Source organism: Myripristis murdjan, chromosome 13 (assembly GCF_902150065.1).
Source record: "Myripristis murdjan chromosome 13, fMyrMur1.1, whole genome shotgun sequence".
Lineage (NCBI taxonomy): Eukaryota > Metazoa > Chordata > Actinopteri > Holocentriformes > Holocentridae > Myripristis > Myripristis murdjan.
Window position 1 is genome coordinate 3666547 of NC_043992.1, and position 19391 is coordinate 3685937.

At 41.9% G+C, this 19391-nt stretch overlaps 1 protein-coding gene across 2 annotated transcripts in view; it reads left to right on the forward strand.

The window, feature by feature from the left end:
* Positions 1-17564, forward strand: part of sae1 (SUMO1 activating enzyme subunit 1) — a 33280-nt gene extending 15716 nt beyond the window's left edge. For both annotated transcript variants that reach the window (XM_030067449.1, XM_030067448.1), the window contains 5 exons: positions 1673-1772; positions 2505-2610; positions 9051-9195; positions 10396-10465; positions 17188-17564. In XM_030067449.1, the coding sequence (XP_029923309.1) occupies positions 1673-1772; positions 2505-2610; positions 9051-9195; positions 10396-10465; positions 17188-17280 (514 nt within the window). In that variant the 3' untranslated portion in view covers positions 17281-17564. The remainder of the gene's footprint in view (positions 1-1672; positions 1773-2504; positions 2611-9050; positions 9196-10395; positions 10466-17187) is intronic.
* Positions 17565-19391: the final 1827 nt, after the last annotated feature.

A 19391-nucleotide genomic window follows, 5' to 3' on the forward strand; every position in this document is an offset into this window, starting at 1 on the left:
TTTTTTTTTTTTTTTTACAGTGGTGAAGTGTCAAGCTATGTAACTGATTGACCCTCTACTCCTACATTTTGTGTTGTGCATCGTGTGTCAGATCTGTAGGCTGTTGACTTCTAGTGGGTAAACACAACACACATCAGGATTTCTTCACCCGCAATTAGAGCAAACTTGGCTATAATAGGATAAAAACAAAATGAGCTAGCTACATAATGAGGCATGACAGTTCTCCTTTTGCAAATGATGGGAGCAGTGTGCGGGAGTTTTTTGTTCTGTATGACTGTGCACAAAAAATGTAAGCCTGATATGGCCAGTGGTTTCCAAGAACAGCTGCGGACAGCCCCCTCAACTCGGAAAACCTTGGAGCAAATTTCTGATTCGCCATCAGTTTTCGTAAACCTACCAATATCCAACATCTACACTGTTGATTTCTTGCCTCTAAAATTCTCAGAAGTGAATTTAATGATGAAACAGCATACGGAAATTGTAACATACAGGCTGTTTCTCTGCTGCTTTGGTGCTTGGTCCTCGAGTATCTTCAGCCACAAGACCTGCAGGGTCTGGAGACCCTGCAGGGGCGTGTAGCTCCTCCCTGTTGGGGGTCCATATGTCTTTGGCTCTGTAAGCTAAATAGCTCCATGTGTAGTTTCTGGTACCAGTTTTATCAACAGGTTTACATGGACTGGGATTCAGTTCAGGATGTGGATTTCCCTGTCTCCATTTTTTTTTTTTTTTACTGAGACTGTTACTCCAGCACTAATTCTTCTTTTAAAGCATAAGCATGTTTGGAGTGTATGTTTATGCTTCCTGGGGGCAATATAATCTCTGACTGAAGAACAAATTTGGTGAAAATGTCAAGCGTTTATAAGATTAAAGGGCCATACAAGTGATTTTGAATGTTTTGCCTGTCTTCAATAATTAACCCACTTCTACATTTAAAAACCATTTTTCAAATCATGCAGGGGTACTAAAGATGTCACAGCACTTAATCAAAATAACAGTGATATTCATATTTGGATTTTTGATTGGAACACCCACCTTACAAGGTTCTGCTTCTGTAGCTAGCTACGTCAGCGACATTCATAAACCACAGACCAGATAACTGGCTGTTTTACCTGGGGACTACTTTCCTGCAGAGGGACTGTATCACCCCCCTCCCATTTTCAAGTCATCAAACACTACAGTGCTGCTGCTTTTAGGAAAACTAGTTTGAAGTCTCAGGAAGTTTGTTTTCATGTCCTAGTGAAAAAGTTCCAAAATACGACTGTGTGCTTTGGGAAAAGATTTGAAGAAGGTTTATACATTTTGTAGATATTACGCTAAACATGCAGCATCACTGCTATGGCCCTTAAGTATCTTAATTCTTTTTATTTATTTATTTTTTTTTATTGAGTTTGAATGGTATCAAACAGGATTTGGTAATTGAACTGACATTTCTGCCTCCGTTGTAGTTGTACCAGTTATTTTTGGGCTTGCTGCGCAATAAGACCAATTGATGAATTTTCTGTTACATGTACAAGTCAAGTTGTAAGCAGCTGTAAAAGTTTGATATGTAACTTTGACCTAATCCTTACCCCTGCGTTTGCTGATCTTTCTTTCTTTCCTTTTATCTCTTTCTTTCTTCTGTCTTTCTTTCTTTCTTTCTTTCTTTCATTTCTTCCATCTTTCCTTCCTTCAGGGAGAAACCGAAGACAGTGAAACCGGCGCAGGGTTCCAGTGACGGGCCTGAGGCAAAGAAAGCCAAAATCGACCCCAATGAGACCACCATGGTCAAAAAGGTAGGCAGAGGACATAAACAGCATCCACCAGCCAAACACTGCGATATTTCTGCTGTAGATAGCAGAAACTATGTCCCAGTAGCCACTGTGCAGTCATCAGCTTGTCATATTTTATCATGATTCCCTGTTTGGCCGATACAGCAGCAAGACCTTTGGTTGAACAGAGGCATTCAACCAAAAAAAACACTTACACATAGTAGTGGAAAATATGCAGACTGTTGCACAAAGTGGGGGAAAAAAACACTCTAGAAAACAGTTTTGAATGCTGAATAAATACACAAGATTAAACGCCAAGAATTATTTGCAAATACACGTTGACTGAGGTCTGGCTAGCTTCTCACTGTGACGAGGTCAGAGGTCGAGACAGCGTTTTGTCTGCTTTCTGCAGTTTCCAGGCCATGCTTTATAAAAATGTACTTCAGCTTAATTGGCCAGCCTAGTCAAATAAATTAATGTTGTAAAATACTACTGATGTCATTTTTCAGTGTTGATGTTGAAGATTTCAGTTATCTCATCACATCTGGGAGATCAGATCAATGTGTTCCTGTTTTTTTTCTATTTTTCTATTCCTGATTTCAACAGTAAAACAAATTGCTCTCTGTAAGTAGTGATCACCTAAAATTGCTCCAACACATAACAAAAGAAGCAAAAACAGTCTAAGTCACTGCAGTATGCCATTGATTCATTTTCCACTGACATTATGTGTTGTCTCCTGTGTCTTCAACCAATCAGACGGCCAGTTTCTGCTCGCTGAAGGAGGCTCTGGAGGTCGACTGGACGAGCGAGAAGGCCAAGGCGTCTCTGAAGCGCACACCGGTGGACTACTTCCTGCTGCACGGTACTACAAATAACCAGCTGTTATCAGTCAGGCGTCAGGACTATCTCACCAGTCTGGAAAGTCTTGGAAAGGGTAGAAAATGAAGTTGATCATTGCAAGGCCTTGAAAAGTTTGGAAACTGCATGAAAAGTATTGAGCAGTTTTTGAAAATATTCTAAAAATAAATATTTAAATTTGAAACTTTAAATATACATCAGAGCTGATACTTTACTTTAAATCTGGCTATTTTCATGCCAAAGAGAAATGCATCGCCCAGAATTGTATTCTTTTCAGGGCAGCAAAGAAACTGAAAGAGCATCTCCACCCCTGCTGAGACTTTTTTAGGATTGCATAATGTGATATTTGGTGTTATGAAGATTAATTTTCAGTTAGAGTGTAATGTGGCCTTGTTAACACCTCTATCAGCATAATGGAGGCTGCCCTTTAGCTACACAGGGCTAAAAAAAAAAAAAAAAAAAAAAAACTGGCTCATTATTGTCATTGAACGGTGACCAGAATATTCAAATGAAGGTGTGGAAAAAAGTATGGAGCCTTGAAACTGAAACTGACAGCGCGTAGGAACCCCTGCAGAGCGACTGAAACAGATACCACCTACTGTATGTGTTCAAATTCAGCTCGTGACCTTTTGATGCGTATCAGTCTGTCTCGTGTCTCTCTCCACTCCCTGTTTTATGGAACCACAGTCATGGAAAAGAGCAAATAACCATGCAAATCAAACGTTGCACTGACCAGGGAAACTGAGGGACAGTCATGGAAAATTATACGTCTGTATGAAATTGTGATCATGGAAATTGACTCTTAAACATTTGACCTGTTGCGGGGGGCTTAGTGTCAGGTTTGACCACTGAGAGGTGTTGGTGGGTTTTTGAGGGAAAAATACCCACCCCACACACACCCACACACACACACACACACACACACACACACCCACACCCCACCACTACCACCAAAATAAGAAGGCATATTCACAATAGGCCTTACATATTTAAATCAGCTACTCAGATAAGAAAAATAAATCAGCATAAACACTGACAAATACTAAGAATGGAAACTGCACCGGGCGCCGTGGAAGCATCACGGAGGAGACATGGAATTAATTTAGCAGCAGGAGCTGTAACGCTGTAAAGCAGAAAATAATGTTGAAAAGCACCACTACTGGTCTACAGCCACTACCATGCCGCCTTCATCACCTTATTCCTAATGACATGAAAAAACAGAGGTCAAGTTTTTATATTATTAGTAGTATATCTGTTTATTTTGTTTGTTTGTTCTCAAGGCGATGCAGACAGAAAGGATATTAAAAGTACATCACAGATATTAGAAATTGCCATAGATGCCAACTAGAAACTATATTCTGTAGTTAATCCAGTTAATTGTGCATGTACCCGTTGTAAAGTTTTCTAAAAACGTAATATTTTCCACTGCCTATTGCAGTGAATTCCCAGGGCATTTTTAAGAGATTGTGTCTTGTTTTATTTTCATATTGCAATGCCCAGTAACTATCTTAAAAAAAAGAAAAAACTTTGCACCTTCTTAGTATTTAACTCGACGACTTTCAGGGGACAGGACTATTATAAGATATCAAATGTAATCAAATCAAAATAAATAACAAAAAATACTAATCATAAATGAGATTAAATAATTTAAAAAACCAAGAAAAATCATATGAATAAACAACACCACTACTACTATTACTGCTACCACTGCTACTACTATAAACAATAATAATGATGATGATGATGATGATGATGATGATGATAATAATAATAATAATAATAATAATAATACCACTACAAATAATAATAATAAAAACTTTAACCTTTGAGCTCTGGTAAACATTTGTAATAAATTAGAAAAGCCTAAGTAATTTGAGCGCTCTTGTCAATTTATTGTTCATCTCTTGGTTTTAATATTTGCTCTAGTTGATATGTTTTAAAGTCAGTATCTTTGAATTTATAAAAGAGGGGCGACCGTACAGACCACAGAACTAAGTGAACATAATATCTGGTGCTGATAGATTCTGAAGGCCCTTGAGGAACCAGTTGACACCAAGCAAATCAGAGCAGAGCCTTCCTGTTTTGCAGGTTATTTACAGCATCTGATGACCTTTTCTGCAGCAGTTGTTGTTGTCCCCGCTGTCACCTGGCCCTACACCCAGTCCCTCACACAGAACAAGCCCTGTGTGTTAGTTTCCATCACAGGTTGTCCATGGTCAGTCATGTGCACCGACTGTAGAAGAGAGAACAGCCCGACACCTACACCGCACGTCAACAATAGAAACACACACAGGCAGATAACAACAGGAAGCAACCAGGAAGCGGCAGTCTAGCAGGGTACACACTTGTAAATTCCAAACTATATATATATAGTCTGAAATTTGGTGAACCAAATCAGAGCATCTGTTTTGTGCATTTGAGCTGGCATGCCATGTCAGTTACGGCAGCTTTAACAACTGTTGACTGTTTCTGCCAGAAAATGACTCTAAAATGGATAGAACCGATAAACTGCCGTGCAAATAAACATTGTTACAGGCTTTTAGCATCGTCAGCCTGTAAGCAGCAACACTCGAGTCCCTGGATCTCTGCACCCTGCAGGGTTGCTAACATTACCACTGTTACCACCAATGTTTTTTGTAGCGGCTTGTATATTAATGGACAATATGTGATACAAAATATGAGCTTTAAAGCATCTAATTCGACTGTATATGGTTCTCATCATTGGACTGACTGACAAATAGATTACACGCTTATTCTCTACTCACTTCTGTTAGATGCATCTAAAGGATTGTCGCTTCAATTCACTGCCTGCAGTTTTGCACAGCACACACATTAAACATCTAATCACAGGTCATTTGTGGCTTTTTTTAAGGCCTGTACTGAAAGGCAGTATTTTTTTGTCAGTATTCAATATTGTTAAATTTGAACATTTTCAAAAAATGGAGAAAGAAAATCAAATGTCACAAAGAGCCTGTGTTTTTTCCATTTTTTTTTTCATGCCAGGTAGTTCAGACCACAGTGTGACACTAAAACTCTTCATCTTTGAAAGAGGTGAATGAAAAGTCTTTAGTGTTGCAACTTGTTAAAGTTTTATTCCATTAGGCCACATTGATATAACACAACTTTGAGCCACTCTAACTCCAGGGAAAGTCTTTCACAGTTGCCTTTTTAAACACTCGATGTCTCGTAGCGATAGCTTTTGCTTTTCCACAATGACAAGAATATTTTGGTATGCCACTTTAATTACTTTTTACCTCCATCATACTGGATGGCATGATGGACTGACTGACTTAATGAAAGGCTGAATTTGGCCTGATTTATCAGCAAACTAATCTGTTCAGCAGAGGCACACAAGACAAATGGAGATAAATTGTAGCTGTGTCTGGTAGAGCCCAAGCAATTTATTGGCTGGTCAGTGATATTGGCCGATATTGGCTCATAACAAATACACTGTTTGGACAAAAGTACTGGGCCACACCTCTTAATCAGTGAATTCAGGTGTTTCATTCAGTCCCATTGCCACAGGTGTACAAAATCCAGCAGCTAGCCATGCAGTCTGCCTTTACAAACATTACTGAAAGGACGTCTGGTTCTAAAGAGCTCCCTGAGTTCTGGGAGCTTCATGGCATGGGTTTCCATGGCCGAGCGGCCGCACGCAAACCTCACATCACCGAGCACAACGCCAAGTGTCAGACAGAGCGGTGTAAAGCACGCCACCACTGGACTCTGGAGAGGCGGAAACGTGTTCTGTGGAGCGACCAATCAGGCTTCTCTATGTGGCGGTCTGATGGACGAGTCTGGGTTTGGTGAACGCCCGGAGAACGTTCCCTGCCTGACTGCATTGTGCTGACTGTGCAGTTTGCTGGAGGAGGGCTCACGCTGTGGGCTGGTGTTTCTGGGCTCGGCCTCGGCCCCTCAGTTCCACCGAAGGGAAATCTGAACGCTTCAGCTCACCGAGACATTTTGGACAATTCTCTGCCTCCAGCTTTGTGGGACCAGTTTGGGGAAGACCCTTTTCTGTCCCAGCATGACTGAGCCCCAGTGCACAGAGCAGCTCCATAAAGGCGTGGCCGGCTGAGTTTGGTGTGGAAGAACTTGAGCGGCCCGCACAGAGCCCCGACCTCAACCCCATCCAACACCTTTGGGATCAACTAGAACAGAGACTGTGAGCCGGGCCCTCTGGTCTAACATCAGTGTCTGAGCTCACAAATGCTCTTCTGGATGAACGGGCAGAAACTCCCACAGACACTCCAACATCTGGTAGAAAGCCTCCCAGAAGAGTGGAAGCTGTTCTGCTGCAAAGGACCAACTCCATATTGGAGCTCAGAGAAGCTCCTGCAGGTGTGATGTGGAGGTGGACCAAGACTTTTGTCCGTGTAGTGCAGGGGTGTCAAACTGGTGCCATGGAGGGCCGAGAGGCTGCAGGTTTTCATTCCTGATGTAGTGGATATCAGTATCAGCATGTATCTTATCTGTTATTCCAGACTGAAGGAAAAAGCAAAGTTAGAAACAGTTTGAGTAAAAACACTAAAATAAGGGCGAATTCACTTCTTGAAATGGTGAAATAAAAAATACTACTATAAGAGGCTAAGGTATTCTTTCAAATAATTTCAGTTGATGATAATATTTGCCATCCCTTCTCTCTGCTCTGTCTTTCCTGTCTCTCTGCACTGTGGCTGTCTAACAGAGCAGAAATGCTCCAAAAAGAATCTTAAAAACGTAGCAACATTAGAAGTCGGACTTTTTTTTTTAACTCCCAAAATAGCACCAAAGTCACTCATGCCCTGTTTTGTGTGATTTTCCTGCTCACAGCCACAAATGCGGCGGCAGGAAAAGTGAAAGTACCTGGTTAGGTTTGTTTGTTTACTTGTTTGGCTTGTTTGTTTGTTTCACCGGCCGCTGTAGTTAAATGATTCCCTGTTCTGTTGCCCACCGAGCGGCTCGCCCCGGCCTCGCCGTTAGCTTCTCTGTTTTCCACGTGCGAGTGGAAAAACACGGGCGAGTGGAGCCTGTTGTTTTGATTCGTGAAGGTGAGGCGGTCTCGTCATCCCAGCCGTGTGGTTCTGTGAGAGGAGCTCGCGGTCGCTGTTTTGGGCGACCGATGAGGAAGTGGTTCTTCCTCTGTTACGACTGCTTCCTGTCTCACTAGGAACAGTCAAATAGTCTGAGCTCCGTGTGTGTGTGTGTGTGTGTGTGTGTGTGTGTGTGTGTGTGTGAAGGGTGGGGGGTAATCAAGTGTTTTCATGTGTATAATTTTTTTCCTTTTTTTATTTTTTTTATTTTTTTTTTTTCCTTTTTTAAACCAGCAAGTCGGCCAAATTTTTCCACAATGTTCTGGACAAGAGCGAAGAGTTCACACACACACACACACACACACACACACACACACTTTTACCTCCCTTTTGATTCCATTGTGTACAGATATCATCTTACTATGTGGAAGAAAACTGTCAGAAATACGTTCCCTGACTGTTGCATTTGGCCTTGATGCGTATGTGCAGGAGAGGCTCAAATCTCAAACTATTTCCCCCCTGACTTTAAAGTGCCTATTAACTGTATAACATTACAGCTAACTCTTTATGCATATACTTCTGCAGATATTATCGTTGTTCCATACGAGCACGGTTGTGTTCAGTTATGAAATCCTGTCACAGACCCCAGCTTGATGCCCGTCTTTAATTTACTGAGATTAAGATTCACTGATAATGGGTCGAGGGGAGGAAATTATGTGTGAAAATGATATATGATTCATCCCCACCGCTCGTCTGTGTGTGTGTATGTGTGTGTGTGTTTATGTCAACCAGGCTGGTGGAAATGGCCGTGGGAGGACTTCCTGATGTGGTTTTAGGTTAATGGACGAACTCACACAGGAAATATGGGGGCGACGTTTATGTGCACAGTCAAGAGAAGTTGGTTAATCTTGCACCTCTGCACATCCAAATCGAGTGTGTGCTTCTGATTTTTATTTTTTTTCTCTCTCTCTCCCTTTGTGTCACCACCATCTATCCATCTATCAGAAACCGGAACGAGTTGCACGCAGAGAGGAAGCTCTAGTATTTTTTCCCTGTGACTAACGTGTGCAGATGTGTGTGTGTGTGTGTGTGTGTTTTGTGCATGACAGCAGGTACTCTTTGTATTTGGTGTGGGGGAACATAGACCTAATCAGATGAAGGGGGATGATGGTGCAACCGCACAGTGATCTTATCCTGTCTGAGTGTCAAACAGGATAAGAGATCAGATGTCATCTTTCCATAGGATGATAAGTCGCAAAGATGAAATTATAAATAACAATAGTGCAGTATATTATACAAACAATGCCTTGGAAAAATGGTTCACGATGAGACCGTTTCCAGCCCCTCAACCGCCGTTTCTTTCCCTCTGTCTCCATTTGTTCTCTGATCTCTCTCTCTTCCTCTCTCTCTCTCTCTCTCTCTCTCTGTGCAGTTCTGTTGAAGTTCCGCACAGACAAAGGCCGCGACCCCGACCCACAATCCTTTGCAGAGGACAGTCAGCTCCTGAGGCAGATCCGCGACGACGTGCTGGAGTCGCTGGCGGTGAGCGGCGACCTGCTGAGCGACGACTTCGTCAGGTACAGGCTGTCTTCTCCTGCCATCTGCCGCGCCGCTCCCAGTGTGGAGCCAGAAGCACCTTCAGATTCGTTTCAACTCAGATGAGCTGTGAGCACACTGCCGCAGCCGCCCTTAAGCAAGGCACTGAAGGCAGGATGAGGAGGATTTTCCTAAAAAACAGTGTATCGACTCATGCAAAAATAATCTGTCCCAATCATGACTTGTGAGCCGCTAGCAGTGTGTGTGTGTGTTTGTTTTGCTGAGCTCGGGACTCGGGTGGAGCTGGCAGGACAAATATTTTTTCAGAGGACGTCGATGTTTCATCTCATTCCGTCGCTGTCTTAGGAAATGAAAGGTCGCTCATGGCAGTTAGCTTAGCCAGGGAGGAGCAGCCATCTTTGAATCCCACTCATTCTGCCTGTGCACTGACAGCCGCGGGCTTCGTGGTCACTGTGACCGTCCCGGCACCTGAAAGTCACAGGTTCGATCACCGCACTGCCTGATTGTCCCATCAGAAATGCCTTTGAACAAAACTCTGAACCCCTGACGTACCAGTGGCCAAATTTAAGATGCACTTAATGTCATTTTTTTGGCCTTTCAGAACAGTTTGACAACACTCTTTGGTATGGGGAGCTCTTTTCCAGAAGTTGCACCAAAAGAATTAAAGCACATTAGGCGCATGCTGCCGGCTCTCATCTACGGCTGCAGCAAATGATTTTTAGTTGTCAGTTAATCTATCACTTATGTTTTTCAATGACTCAGTGAGTCAGTTAGTCTATAAAAGTGTGAAAAATTGTAACCTAGTCTGACGGGAAGTGATCTGAGCCCAGAGCGATGTCTTCACATTGCTTCATCAGTCCAAACAACAGCTAAAAACTTAATCATATGAAGAGAGAAGAAGTGACGCACTCTCGGCATCTTATTGAACCTGGAAGCAGCAAGTAATTATCATCTATGCTTGATAAATGACTTAAAGTGTAAGTTGATTATTGAAATTGTAATTGATTAATTTTCGGTTGATAGCCTAACTGATTAATTGACTGTACATTCTGATGTCACCGTGTGAATTGGTAACATCTCTGCAAAGACACAAACACAAGTTCACTGGATGGACATGGGTCATGGACGTTTATTGTAGAGAGTAAATTGTGGATTTTTGTGAAAACGGGTGTGGCCTGAAGGGAGCGCTCATGTGTTTCCTCGCTCCGTTTTGTCCCCAGTTACTGCTTCTCTGAGATGTCGCCGGTGTGCGCTGTGGTGGGCGGAGTCCTGGGACAGGAAGTTGTCAAGGTAAGAGGCAGATACACTGGTACAGACACACATTAAAAAAAAAAAACCTCCATAAACTAGCAGAAGCAAACAGCATTGGTACGAGGTGTTTGGGGCTCGGAGCTGGAGGAGGCTCTTCAGTCCACTTGTTGCCTCTGGCTGCTCCACTGACATGTGAAGTGGCCCAGCTGGGTGCTGCGCTCCACACCAAGCGCTCCCTCTCTTTCTGCTTTACCTGTAAGGACGCCTTGAGCTCACATTTGGTATTAATTATGATTCATTTGAAGGGATTATAACAGTGACTATAACAGAGTAAAAGTAGGGATGCACCAATACATTTTTTCAGTTCATTATTACTATTAGTGTTATTATTATTATTATTAGTAGTAGTAGTAGTAGTGACTTTAACAGTGACTATAACAGAGTAAAAGTAAGGATGCACCAATACATTTTTTCAGTTCATTATTACTATTACTGTTGTTCTTCTTCTTCTTATTATTATTATTAGTAGTAGTAGTAGTGACTATAACAGTGACTATAACAGTAAAAGTAGGGATGCACCAATACATTTTTTCAGTTCATTATTACTATTAGTGTTATTATTATTATTAGTAGTAGTAGTAGTAGTAGTGACTATAACAGTGACTATAACAGAGTAAAAGTAGGGATGCACCAATACATTTTTTCAGTTCATTATTACTATTAGTGTTATTCTTCTTATTATTAGTAGTAGTAGTAGTAGTATCATTGCTGTTGTTGTCATTATGTGCTAGGTTACATGATGGTGTCATAAGCCACACAAAACTTCTTATTAAAAGAGCAAAAATAGACAAAAATGCATTCAATTTAAATGTATTCAAAAGCAGTTTATTTGGACTGCAGGTTAAGTGACTTCACATGCAAGCAAAGTGTAGGAGTGCAAACTGCTATGGCAGTACTATGATAAAGCACATGTTATCTTCAGTTGTCCCCTCCGGGTTTCCTGAAGGTGTCAGATGTGTGTGTTTGTGGTTTGAATCTGCTGCGGCGGTCGTCGAGCGAGGACGTTTGTTCACTAAGACCAGGAAGACAAGACAAAAGTCAAGAAAGAAAGAAGTGAGAGCGAAGCAAAAACAGAAACAACAGATTCTCCTCAGTGTCAGGTTGTTGTTTCACACACCGATGGAGCTCGGCTGCACCTCTGCATGTAGGCTTTTTTTTTTCCTACCTGTTTTTTTCCACTGGTCAGGTGGCTCTTTCAAAGGGGCGACATCACGGAACAGGTTGGAGAATCACTGCGATATCCAGCCAGTGAATTACATCTGGAATGGACCTAACACCCATACTGGTATCGATACCAGCTTTGATGCATTCATTTTTAGCAAAAGCGCCGGCCAGGTATTCACAGGATGGAAATGCCTGTGTGTAGCATCTTTCAGGGTTCACACAGTGTTTTTCACATTTTTTGCAGCATGAATAGAGTTAGTTGGTGGCGAACAAAAACAATCATGACTGTTCACAAGTCAAAATAGGAGCTGTGTAACGTTACAGTGGTCCACTTTGCCGATGCATCTCCTGATACTGCCTGTGCTCGGGTAAATGTGATTAAGATGCCAGTTGGTGCGGTGTGTCAGAGTGTCAGAGGGAGGCGGTCAGCTGACAGCTGGTCACTCCACTGGCTTCTGGGTAAGATCCAGGAGCACAGAGGAGTCTCTGGTCTGTATAGAAATGAGTTTCAGTGTGGGGCCGTGGCGCGGCGCGGCGTGACGCTCTGGCAGCAGCCGCACAACGGCACCGACGGCTGAACAGGATCATATGTTTATTAATGCTGCGATGTAAAGGAACACAGGGTCATGAATGGGAAAGGTGATAGGGAACATGTGACTGCAGGTGTAGTCCAACGCAAGTCGTGTCCGGAGAGGAAACAGGACGTCTGAAATGAAAATATTAGGCCCAGTCAAAATGTCTCCAGCTCTTCTACATCAAGAGTCAATATGTCTGATGTCAACTTTAAATCTATTGTACCTGCCAGCTTGGCTTTATACTGACCTGCTGGGAACATGACCAAACTCACTTCATACTGTCAAACTTGGAGAAATCCAAGGGAAAACATAATGATGATAAATCATAGAGTCATCCAGTTAATAACCGATCATATTGCTGCCTAACATTGACCTTTGACCTCTGACATTGACCAAATATCTCCTGCTATACCTTTATGTTGACCTGCGGTGGTTGTTTGAGTAAGAAAAAGATGATTTAATCAAAAATCAGGCAATTTTTTTATTAAACTTTGTCTTAAAAATAGGGCTGGGTCATATGGCCAAAAACAAGAATCACAGTATTTTTGAATGAGTACCTTGATATCGATAATGTGGCGTAGGGCTGGGTGATACATATCATTATCCTATTGCTAATGTGATATCAATGCATTACAGTAAAGAAATGCAATTTTCTCAACCTGCTAGACGGTTGTAGCTGTTTTATTATGTCTCCGCCTGCTTGGTCATCATATTTACATTACTGATGACTGTTGAGCAAAAATCTCTTGTGTGTAAATATCTTTTAAAAGCACCAATAATCATCTCTACAATATCATCACCATATCAGTATTGACGTATTTGGTCAAAAATATCATGATATTTGATTTTGTCCATATCGCTAAGTCCTACTGAGGGGATATTAAAGGGATGACTGTTGGTGCTTTGGCAAAATATCTGCACTATGACCAAGAAGATAGAGGCTAATAATAGAACACCTAGATGAGTCTATTAAGGTCAGAAAATGGCATCACCTCACTGTAATGCAGCCTTTAAAGTCCAGTTCATCACTGCAACATCCAAAATCCAACACAATATCCAGTCTTATATCACGATGACAATATAATGTGGACATATTGCCCGGTCCTTCTCACAAAGTGTTAAACTGAACTCTCTGACACCCTGAGGTGCAGCTGACTGGATCCTCCAATGTCTGTCATAGTATTCATCTTCTCAATTCTGCAGCCTCATGCTCCTCTTTTGTAGATTTTGCACCACAATAGATATGTTGAAAAATAATCAGAATCACAAACACTTTATTGAACCCCGAGGGGAAATGGGGTCAGTTGCAGCTGCTCAGATTCTCAGGAGAAGAATATATATAAGCATAAGTGAAATTATAAGTAATATAAAAAGAAATATAAAAATAAGGTCATTAGGAATGTGTAAAAAAAAGTGTGTGCATTATGAAGAAATATGTGCATTAAACCTAAAATATTATTACAACAGTTAATAGAGTAATAAGAAATTGAGTATGTAGTAATGTATTTATGTACTGAATAATTGTCTGAACTACTAGCATCCAGCCAAATGTTATGAATAAAATAATGAAATGAGTGTTTTGGTAATATACTCTAATATACTCCATATACTAGCTGTTTTCAGGTTTTCATTTCTATTCAAAATTGTTGTTGCCTGGAAAAATAGTTAAAATTAAATCCATCAGTCGTTGTTGCCAGTTGAGGAAAACGTCTGGTCTCCCACGGGCCTCCAACATCCTTGAAAGTTTATGGATTTGAGAGAAATAAAGCAAAACCCTGAAAGTATTTGACTTTTTTCTAACAGGCAGCTTCATCAATACGCCTCAGCTCTCAGCGTCCGCCGATCAATATTCACATCCTGAGGAAAACACCGTGAAGCGGATTCAGATCGACACAAGCTGTCGAGAGAACTGAAGCATTTCACAAGGATTTTTTGACGTGACGAGTTCAATTAAAAAAAAAAAAAAGAGAGAGAGAGAGAGCCCTTTGACAGGCGTCACGTGTTCATCCTGAAACACGCCTCTGAATTTCAGCAGGTCGTCATGGAGAAGGGAAGCGCTTGAACGTGACGTCAGAGGATTACAGTCAGATAAGCCAACTAGCTCGTTAGAAACAATTATATTCACCACACAGCCACAAGCACTGTTACTGTTTGAACAACATGAAACACACACACACACACACACACACGGCCTATAGAACATTTCAGTGCTAACAGAGTAGACGAGCGGGCGTTTATTTATTTGAGCTGTGTGACCTCAGCCGAGGTGAACACAGGAGGTGAAGTCGGGATAAGTGGGGGGCGGAGCGGGGGGTCAGACTTGGTCTTTCCCTGGCACACAGCCAACCTGCTGTCTCCATGGTGATGATGAAACCCACTGCAACTGGCCGGCTAGGTCTCGCTGGGCGAAACCGACTGATTTCACTCTCTCTCTAACACACACACTCACACACACACACACACACAAACTTGAACTTGGCTTAATGTGCTGTGTCGTCAAGATGTGTGAGTGACAGGCAGTGTGTGTGTGTGGTGTATATAAATGGAAAGCTATGACGAAACCAGGTGTTATCAGTCACACTGGCCGACACATCCCACACTGCAAAAACGCAAAATCTTACCAAAAATTATTTATCTTATTTCAAGTCAAAAATGTCTTATTTCTAGTCAAAATATCTCATTACACTTAAAATAAGACATGATCACCTCAGAAGTAACTTGTTTTTAGACAATTTTCACTTGAAACAAGTTAAAATTAGCTTGAAACGAAACAAATTCTGCCAATGGAACAAGCAAATTTTTACTTGTTCACTTGTGTCACAAGTAAAAATTTGCTTGTTCACTTGTGTCACAAGTAAAAATTTGCTTGTTCCATTTGCAGAATATGTTTCTTGTTTCTAGCAAATTTTCACTTGTTTCAAGTAAATTTTCACTTGAAACAGGTGAAAATTGTCTAAAAACAAGTACTTTCTGAGCTGATCATGTCTTATTTTAAGTGTAATGAGATATTTTGACTAGAAATAAGACATTTTTATTTGAAATAAGACAAATATTCTTGGTAAGATTTTGACTTTTTGCAGTCCAGTGACTGTTTTACCTGTCAGAGCATTTTAATCATTCTCATTGTTATGATGTGGTGTTAAATAAACGTCCAGGTAACGGCTGGTTGGCCGTCAGGGTGGCAACCACATCAACTTCAAGGCAAATTCCAGCCTAAACCTCTTAAACGCATTTCTGGTGCTTTTTATTTATTTATTTTTATCATTATTTATTTATGTACTGACTTTGTTCGTTAGTTACTTTTGCTATTTTGTGGCCAAAACTGAATCCCAGTTGCTTTACGCAGTGTCAGGTTTTTATTTCTATTTTTATTTTTATGAATATTACTATTATAATTACTGCTACTATTATTATTATATTTATGCAGCTCTTATTCCAAGTTTGTTTTGCCTCCCCCTGCCGTCAGTAAACTGAAACATGAATGCTGCTGCTGTGGGAAATCCAAGGACTTGTTTACGCTGTACAACAGTGAAAAATTCCCCTTCTAAAATGAATCTATCCTCCAGAGCAGAAAGCATCTCTGGCTCTTCTAGGTGCCATTTTTCCCATAATAACCCGAGTTGTTTACAGCCAGCTCCCGCCGGTGTAGGTTAATGGCAGGTCTTTATATTCCTGGTCACCTTAGCTGCTCCAAAAAACCGTCGGGGGTCATCTGAGGTGAGGACCATTTAGACTCAGCCGACTAATAATGTGGAATCAGCATGTAATCTGTCAGCGCGTCAGTCCAAAAATTGACCAGCACGTCGACTCAACCATCAAATGATGAGTTTCTTTCACGTCTGTCAGTCTGAAGTCCAGAGTCTAGGAAGTTTACACATCAGCTGTTAGGTTTCAGCGTCAAACCCTGGAAATAAAAGGAGTGAGGGCTCCTCTGGACCAGCATCATCGAGCACCAACCAGTTACAGGCCGGTGCTTTAAAACTGCCCAGGAACTGGTTTGAACTGGTTAGGTTTGGGCCTGTTTGCTCACTTGAAGGGATTTGTGTGTCCACTTCAGGGACGTTTTCAGATCGGAGTAAAACTGCAGGTCCCTGAGAGAAATCCAGCACAGAGGAGGGAGAGCTCACTGCTGTCTCCCATTAAGCTCCATTGTAGCTGCAGCTGCTCTGTGTGTGTGTGTGTGTGTGTGTGTGTGTGTGTGTGTGTGCGCGCAGCGAGTTTGAAACACAGATTTACACTTCAACAACAGAACCGACACCAGAAACACAATGCCAATCACCAGTCCCTACATTATCAGTCAGGTTCCTTTCTAAAAATAATAATAATAAAAAAAAAAGTCAGTAAACATTTTGATCAACTTTTTTTGGGTTGAATTTCTTGGCTTTGATGGATTTCCAACAAACATACAAGAGGAGCTGTGTAAGCTGTTTTTAAAATGATGCAGGGCTGATAGCATTCCGGCGCCGTGCCAGATCTCCGGCATACCGGCGTGACTGCGAGACAAAAAAAGGGGGTTCGCCCAGATTTATCTAACAGACATTTCTCTGGATCCAATAGAAGCGCAGCTTTCGTTCTCAACCACACTAACAATAGGCCTACTAGCCAATCAGAAGTAGGGCGGGGGCGGGACTTGGGTGTTGACGATCAGGCGCTCCACATGCCGTCGAAAGTGAGCCAGTGAGCCAGTGACGCACTGCAACCCGCAGGATTGATCGCAAGCTCCTGAAGCCCGGGGAAGACAGCAAAGATGTCGATAAGAATAAATTCAAATAATGTATATATGTTATGATGTCATTTGCCGCATACATATCAACACCACCGACCCCCCAACGGAAAAAAGTTTAGGCTCAGCCCTGATGATGTCATACAAACACAAATGTCTCTCTCTCTCTCTCTCTCCCCCTCTCTCTCTCTCTCTCCCCCTCTCTCTCTCTCTCTCTCTCTCTCTCTCTCTCTCGTCAGGCTCTCTCCCAGAGGGACGCCCCGCACAGGAACTTCTTCTTCTTCGATGGTCGTAAAGGCAACGGCGTGGTTGACTACTTTGGACCCAACTAAATGACACAGAGCCTTCACTGGCCGTCGAGTGGAGAGGCACCAGACAATACGCTCACCCACCCACCCACACACACACACACACACACACACACACAGAAGAGACCAGCAAGCTTTCATCAGATTATTTCTCTAATCACCTGGTCCAGCAGTTCAAGCCCATGTCTCATTAGAAGTTTTTGTCATTTGGTCTGTTCCCTTTACGTCTGAACATTGAATTTTACAGTGTCGGTCTTCACACAGTGGGTTTTTTTGCTTTTTCTAATAAAAACTGTTTGATAAAAAGATTCTGGCCGAGATATCTTTATTTATCACCAGTTCCAAGAAAGGAGAGAGGAAAAGGCTCGTGTTTTTATCTGTCAGCTCTCACTTTCACTGGAAAGTGAAACAGCTGATCCAAGATCGCTCACTCGTTTACAAGCAGCTGCATCGCTAGCTTGGTTTTCCATCCACATGCAGCAGACTGCGTCTTACATCAGCTAAACACAGCAGCAGGTTGTGTTGAACACAACTTTGTAGAACTCAGTTACATGAGCAATTATGAGATGCACAAATTTCAGTTTTTTGGCTTTAAGGTTCAGGATTGTGCTCTTTCAAGTGAAGTTAGAAGAATTCATCTCCTATGAAACAGAGTTTAGCAAAACTGTTCTCCGCTGCTGATGTTTTTACTGCAGTAGAAGTAGAAGGATCCACAGTCTGTCACTGATCTGATCTGATTTTAAAATGCAGTGAAGGACAAAACTCACGCAGACTGAAGTAAAAGTTAAATTACTGAAAAATACTCAAATACTGTAAAAAGTACAAGTGCACAAAAAGCTGCTCGATTACAGTAACGTGAGTAAATGTGAGTGGTTCCTCCCACCTCTGACAGTTTGTGTTTTCTTCTTTCTAATAAAGTTCAGCAGAGTGAGCGGTACAGGAGCGGGGCAGTGCAGACTTCACCTCCCTGTGAGACCGTTATATTTTTGAGCAATAACTATTATGCTGCATTTATGTCCTGGTGGGGGGGAATCTGATTTCTGGGACTCCCAAGTCTGTGCATTCATTCACTCGTTTTCTCAGAAAATCAACAATGGAAAATGAACATCAATCAGACTTTGTGGCTTTCAAAGTTGGAGATTTTTTTTAATTTATTTTAAGTTGATGGAGGCTCCCGCTTTACTGAACAGCCACTGCCTCAGTGTGTAGATTATAAATGTATTTTTTTTATCCTGAGGAAAGTCATGACAGAATCCTTGCACGATGGAGAATATCAGTTGTGACACAGGAAACCAGTGCGGTTGACTGGTGCGGGCCATTTGAATTTCAATGGGGAAGAGAGATGCTGGTCATGTAAGGTCAAGAGGAGTTGAGGACTGGATTTAGTAATCGTGCATTTCTCACCCACACACGGCCTCACATGACACACACACACACACACACACACACACACACACACACACACAGTGTGAGCTAGGTGTGTGAGTCACTGATCACAACCAGCAGCAGAGCAGCAAGGCGGGCGGAGCAGGGATGCAAATGAGCCTGCAGGCAAATGGAAAGCACTTTTATCTCATTCTTTCCAAATAAGGCAGCAACAAAGGAGCCTTAAGGGGCAAAAAAAAAAAAAAAACAACCCTCGTAAACAGTCCAACAGCCCCCGCCTCAGCCCCTGGTTCAGCCTCAGGTGGCTGAACCTGCAGAACCTGTCAGGCCGGGGAGAGTTCAGCTCAGGAGAATTACCTCGGACGCTGGAGGAAGAAAAAAATACCTCGTCTTTCGAGCCGGAGACTCTTACAGTTGAGCCTGTTACGTATTCAGCAGAGAGACACGGAGCTGAGGTTGTGTCAGTTCACTCTGTTATTGATCAAAAAAAGTTCATTTACTTTTAAGAAATGCATTCCATCACAGGTAATAGTTACCTTCGGGCGAAATTATGATCTGTAACAAGAGATCAGCCAAACTCAGAACCGTAGTCTGACATATGTGAGGTTTTAAAAAGTGAGAGTGATGAAATTAGGAAAATGTATTTATTTTTCAAATTTAAGTTTCTTTTCTGCCACCTTTTATAAAGACACAACATCTGCCATGGTCTGAGTTTTTTTTGCCTTCAGTTTTAATGCACTTTCAGAAGA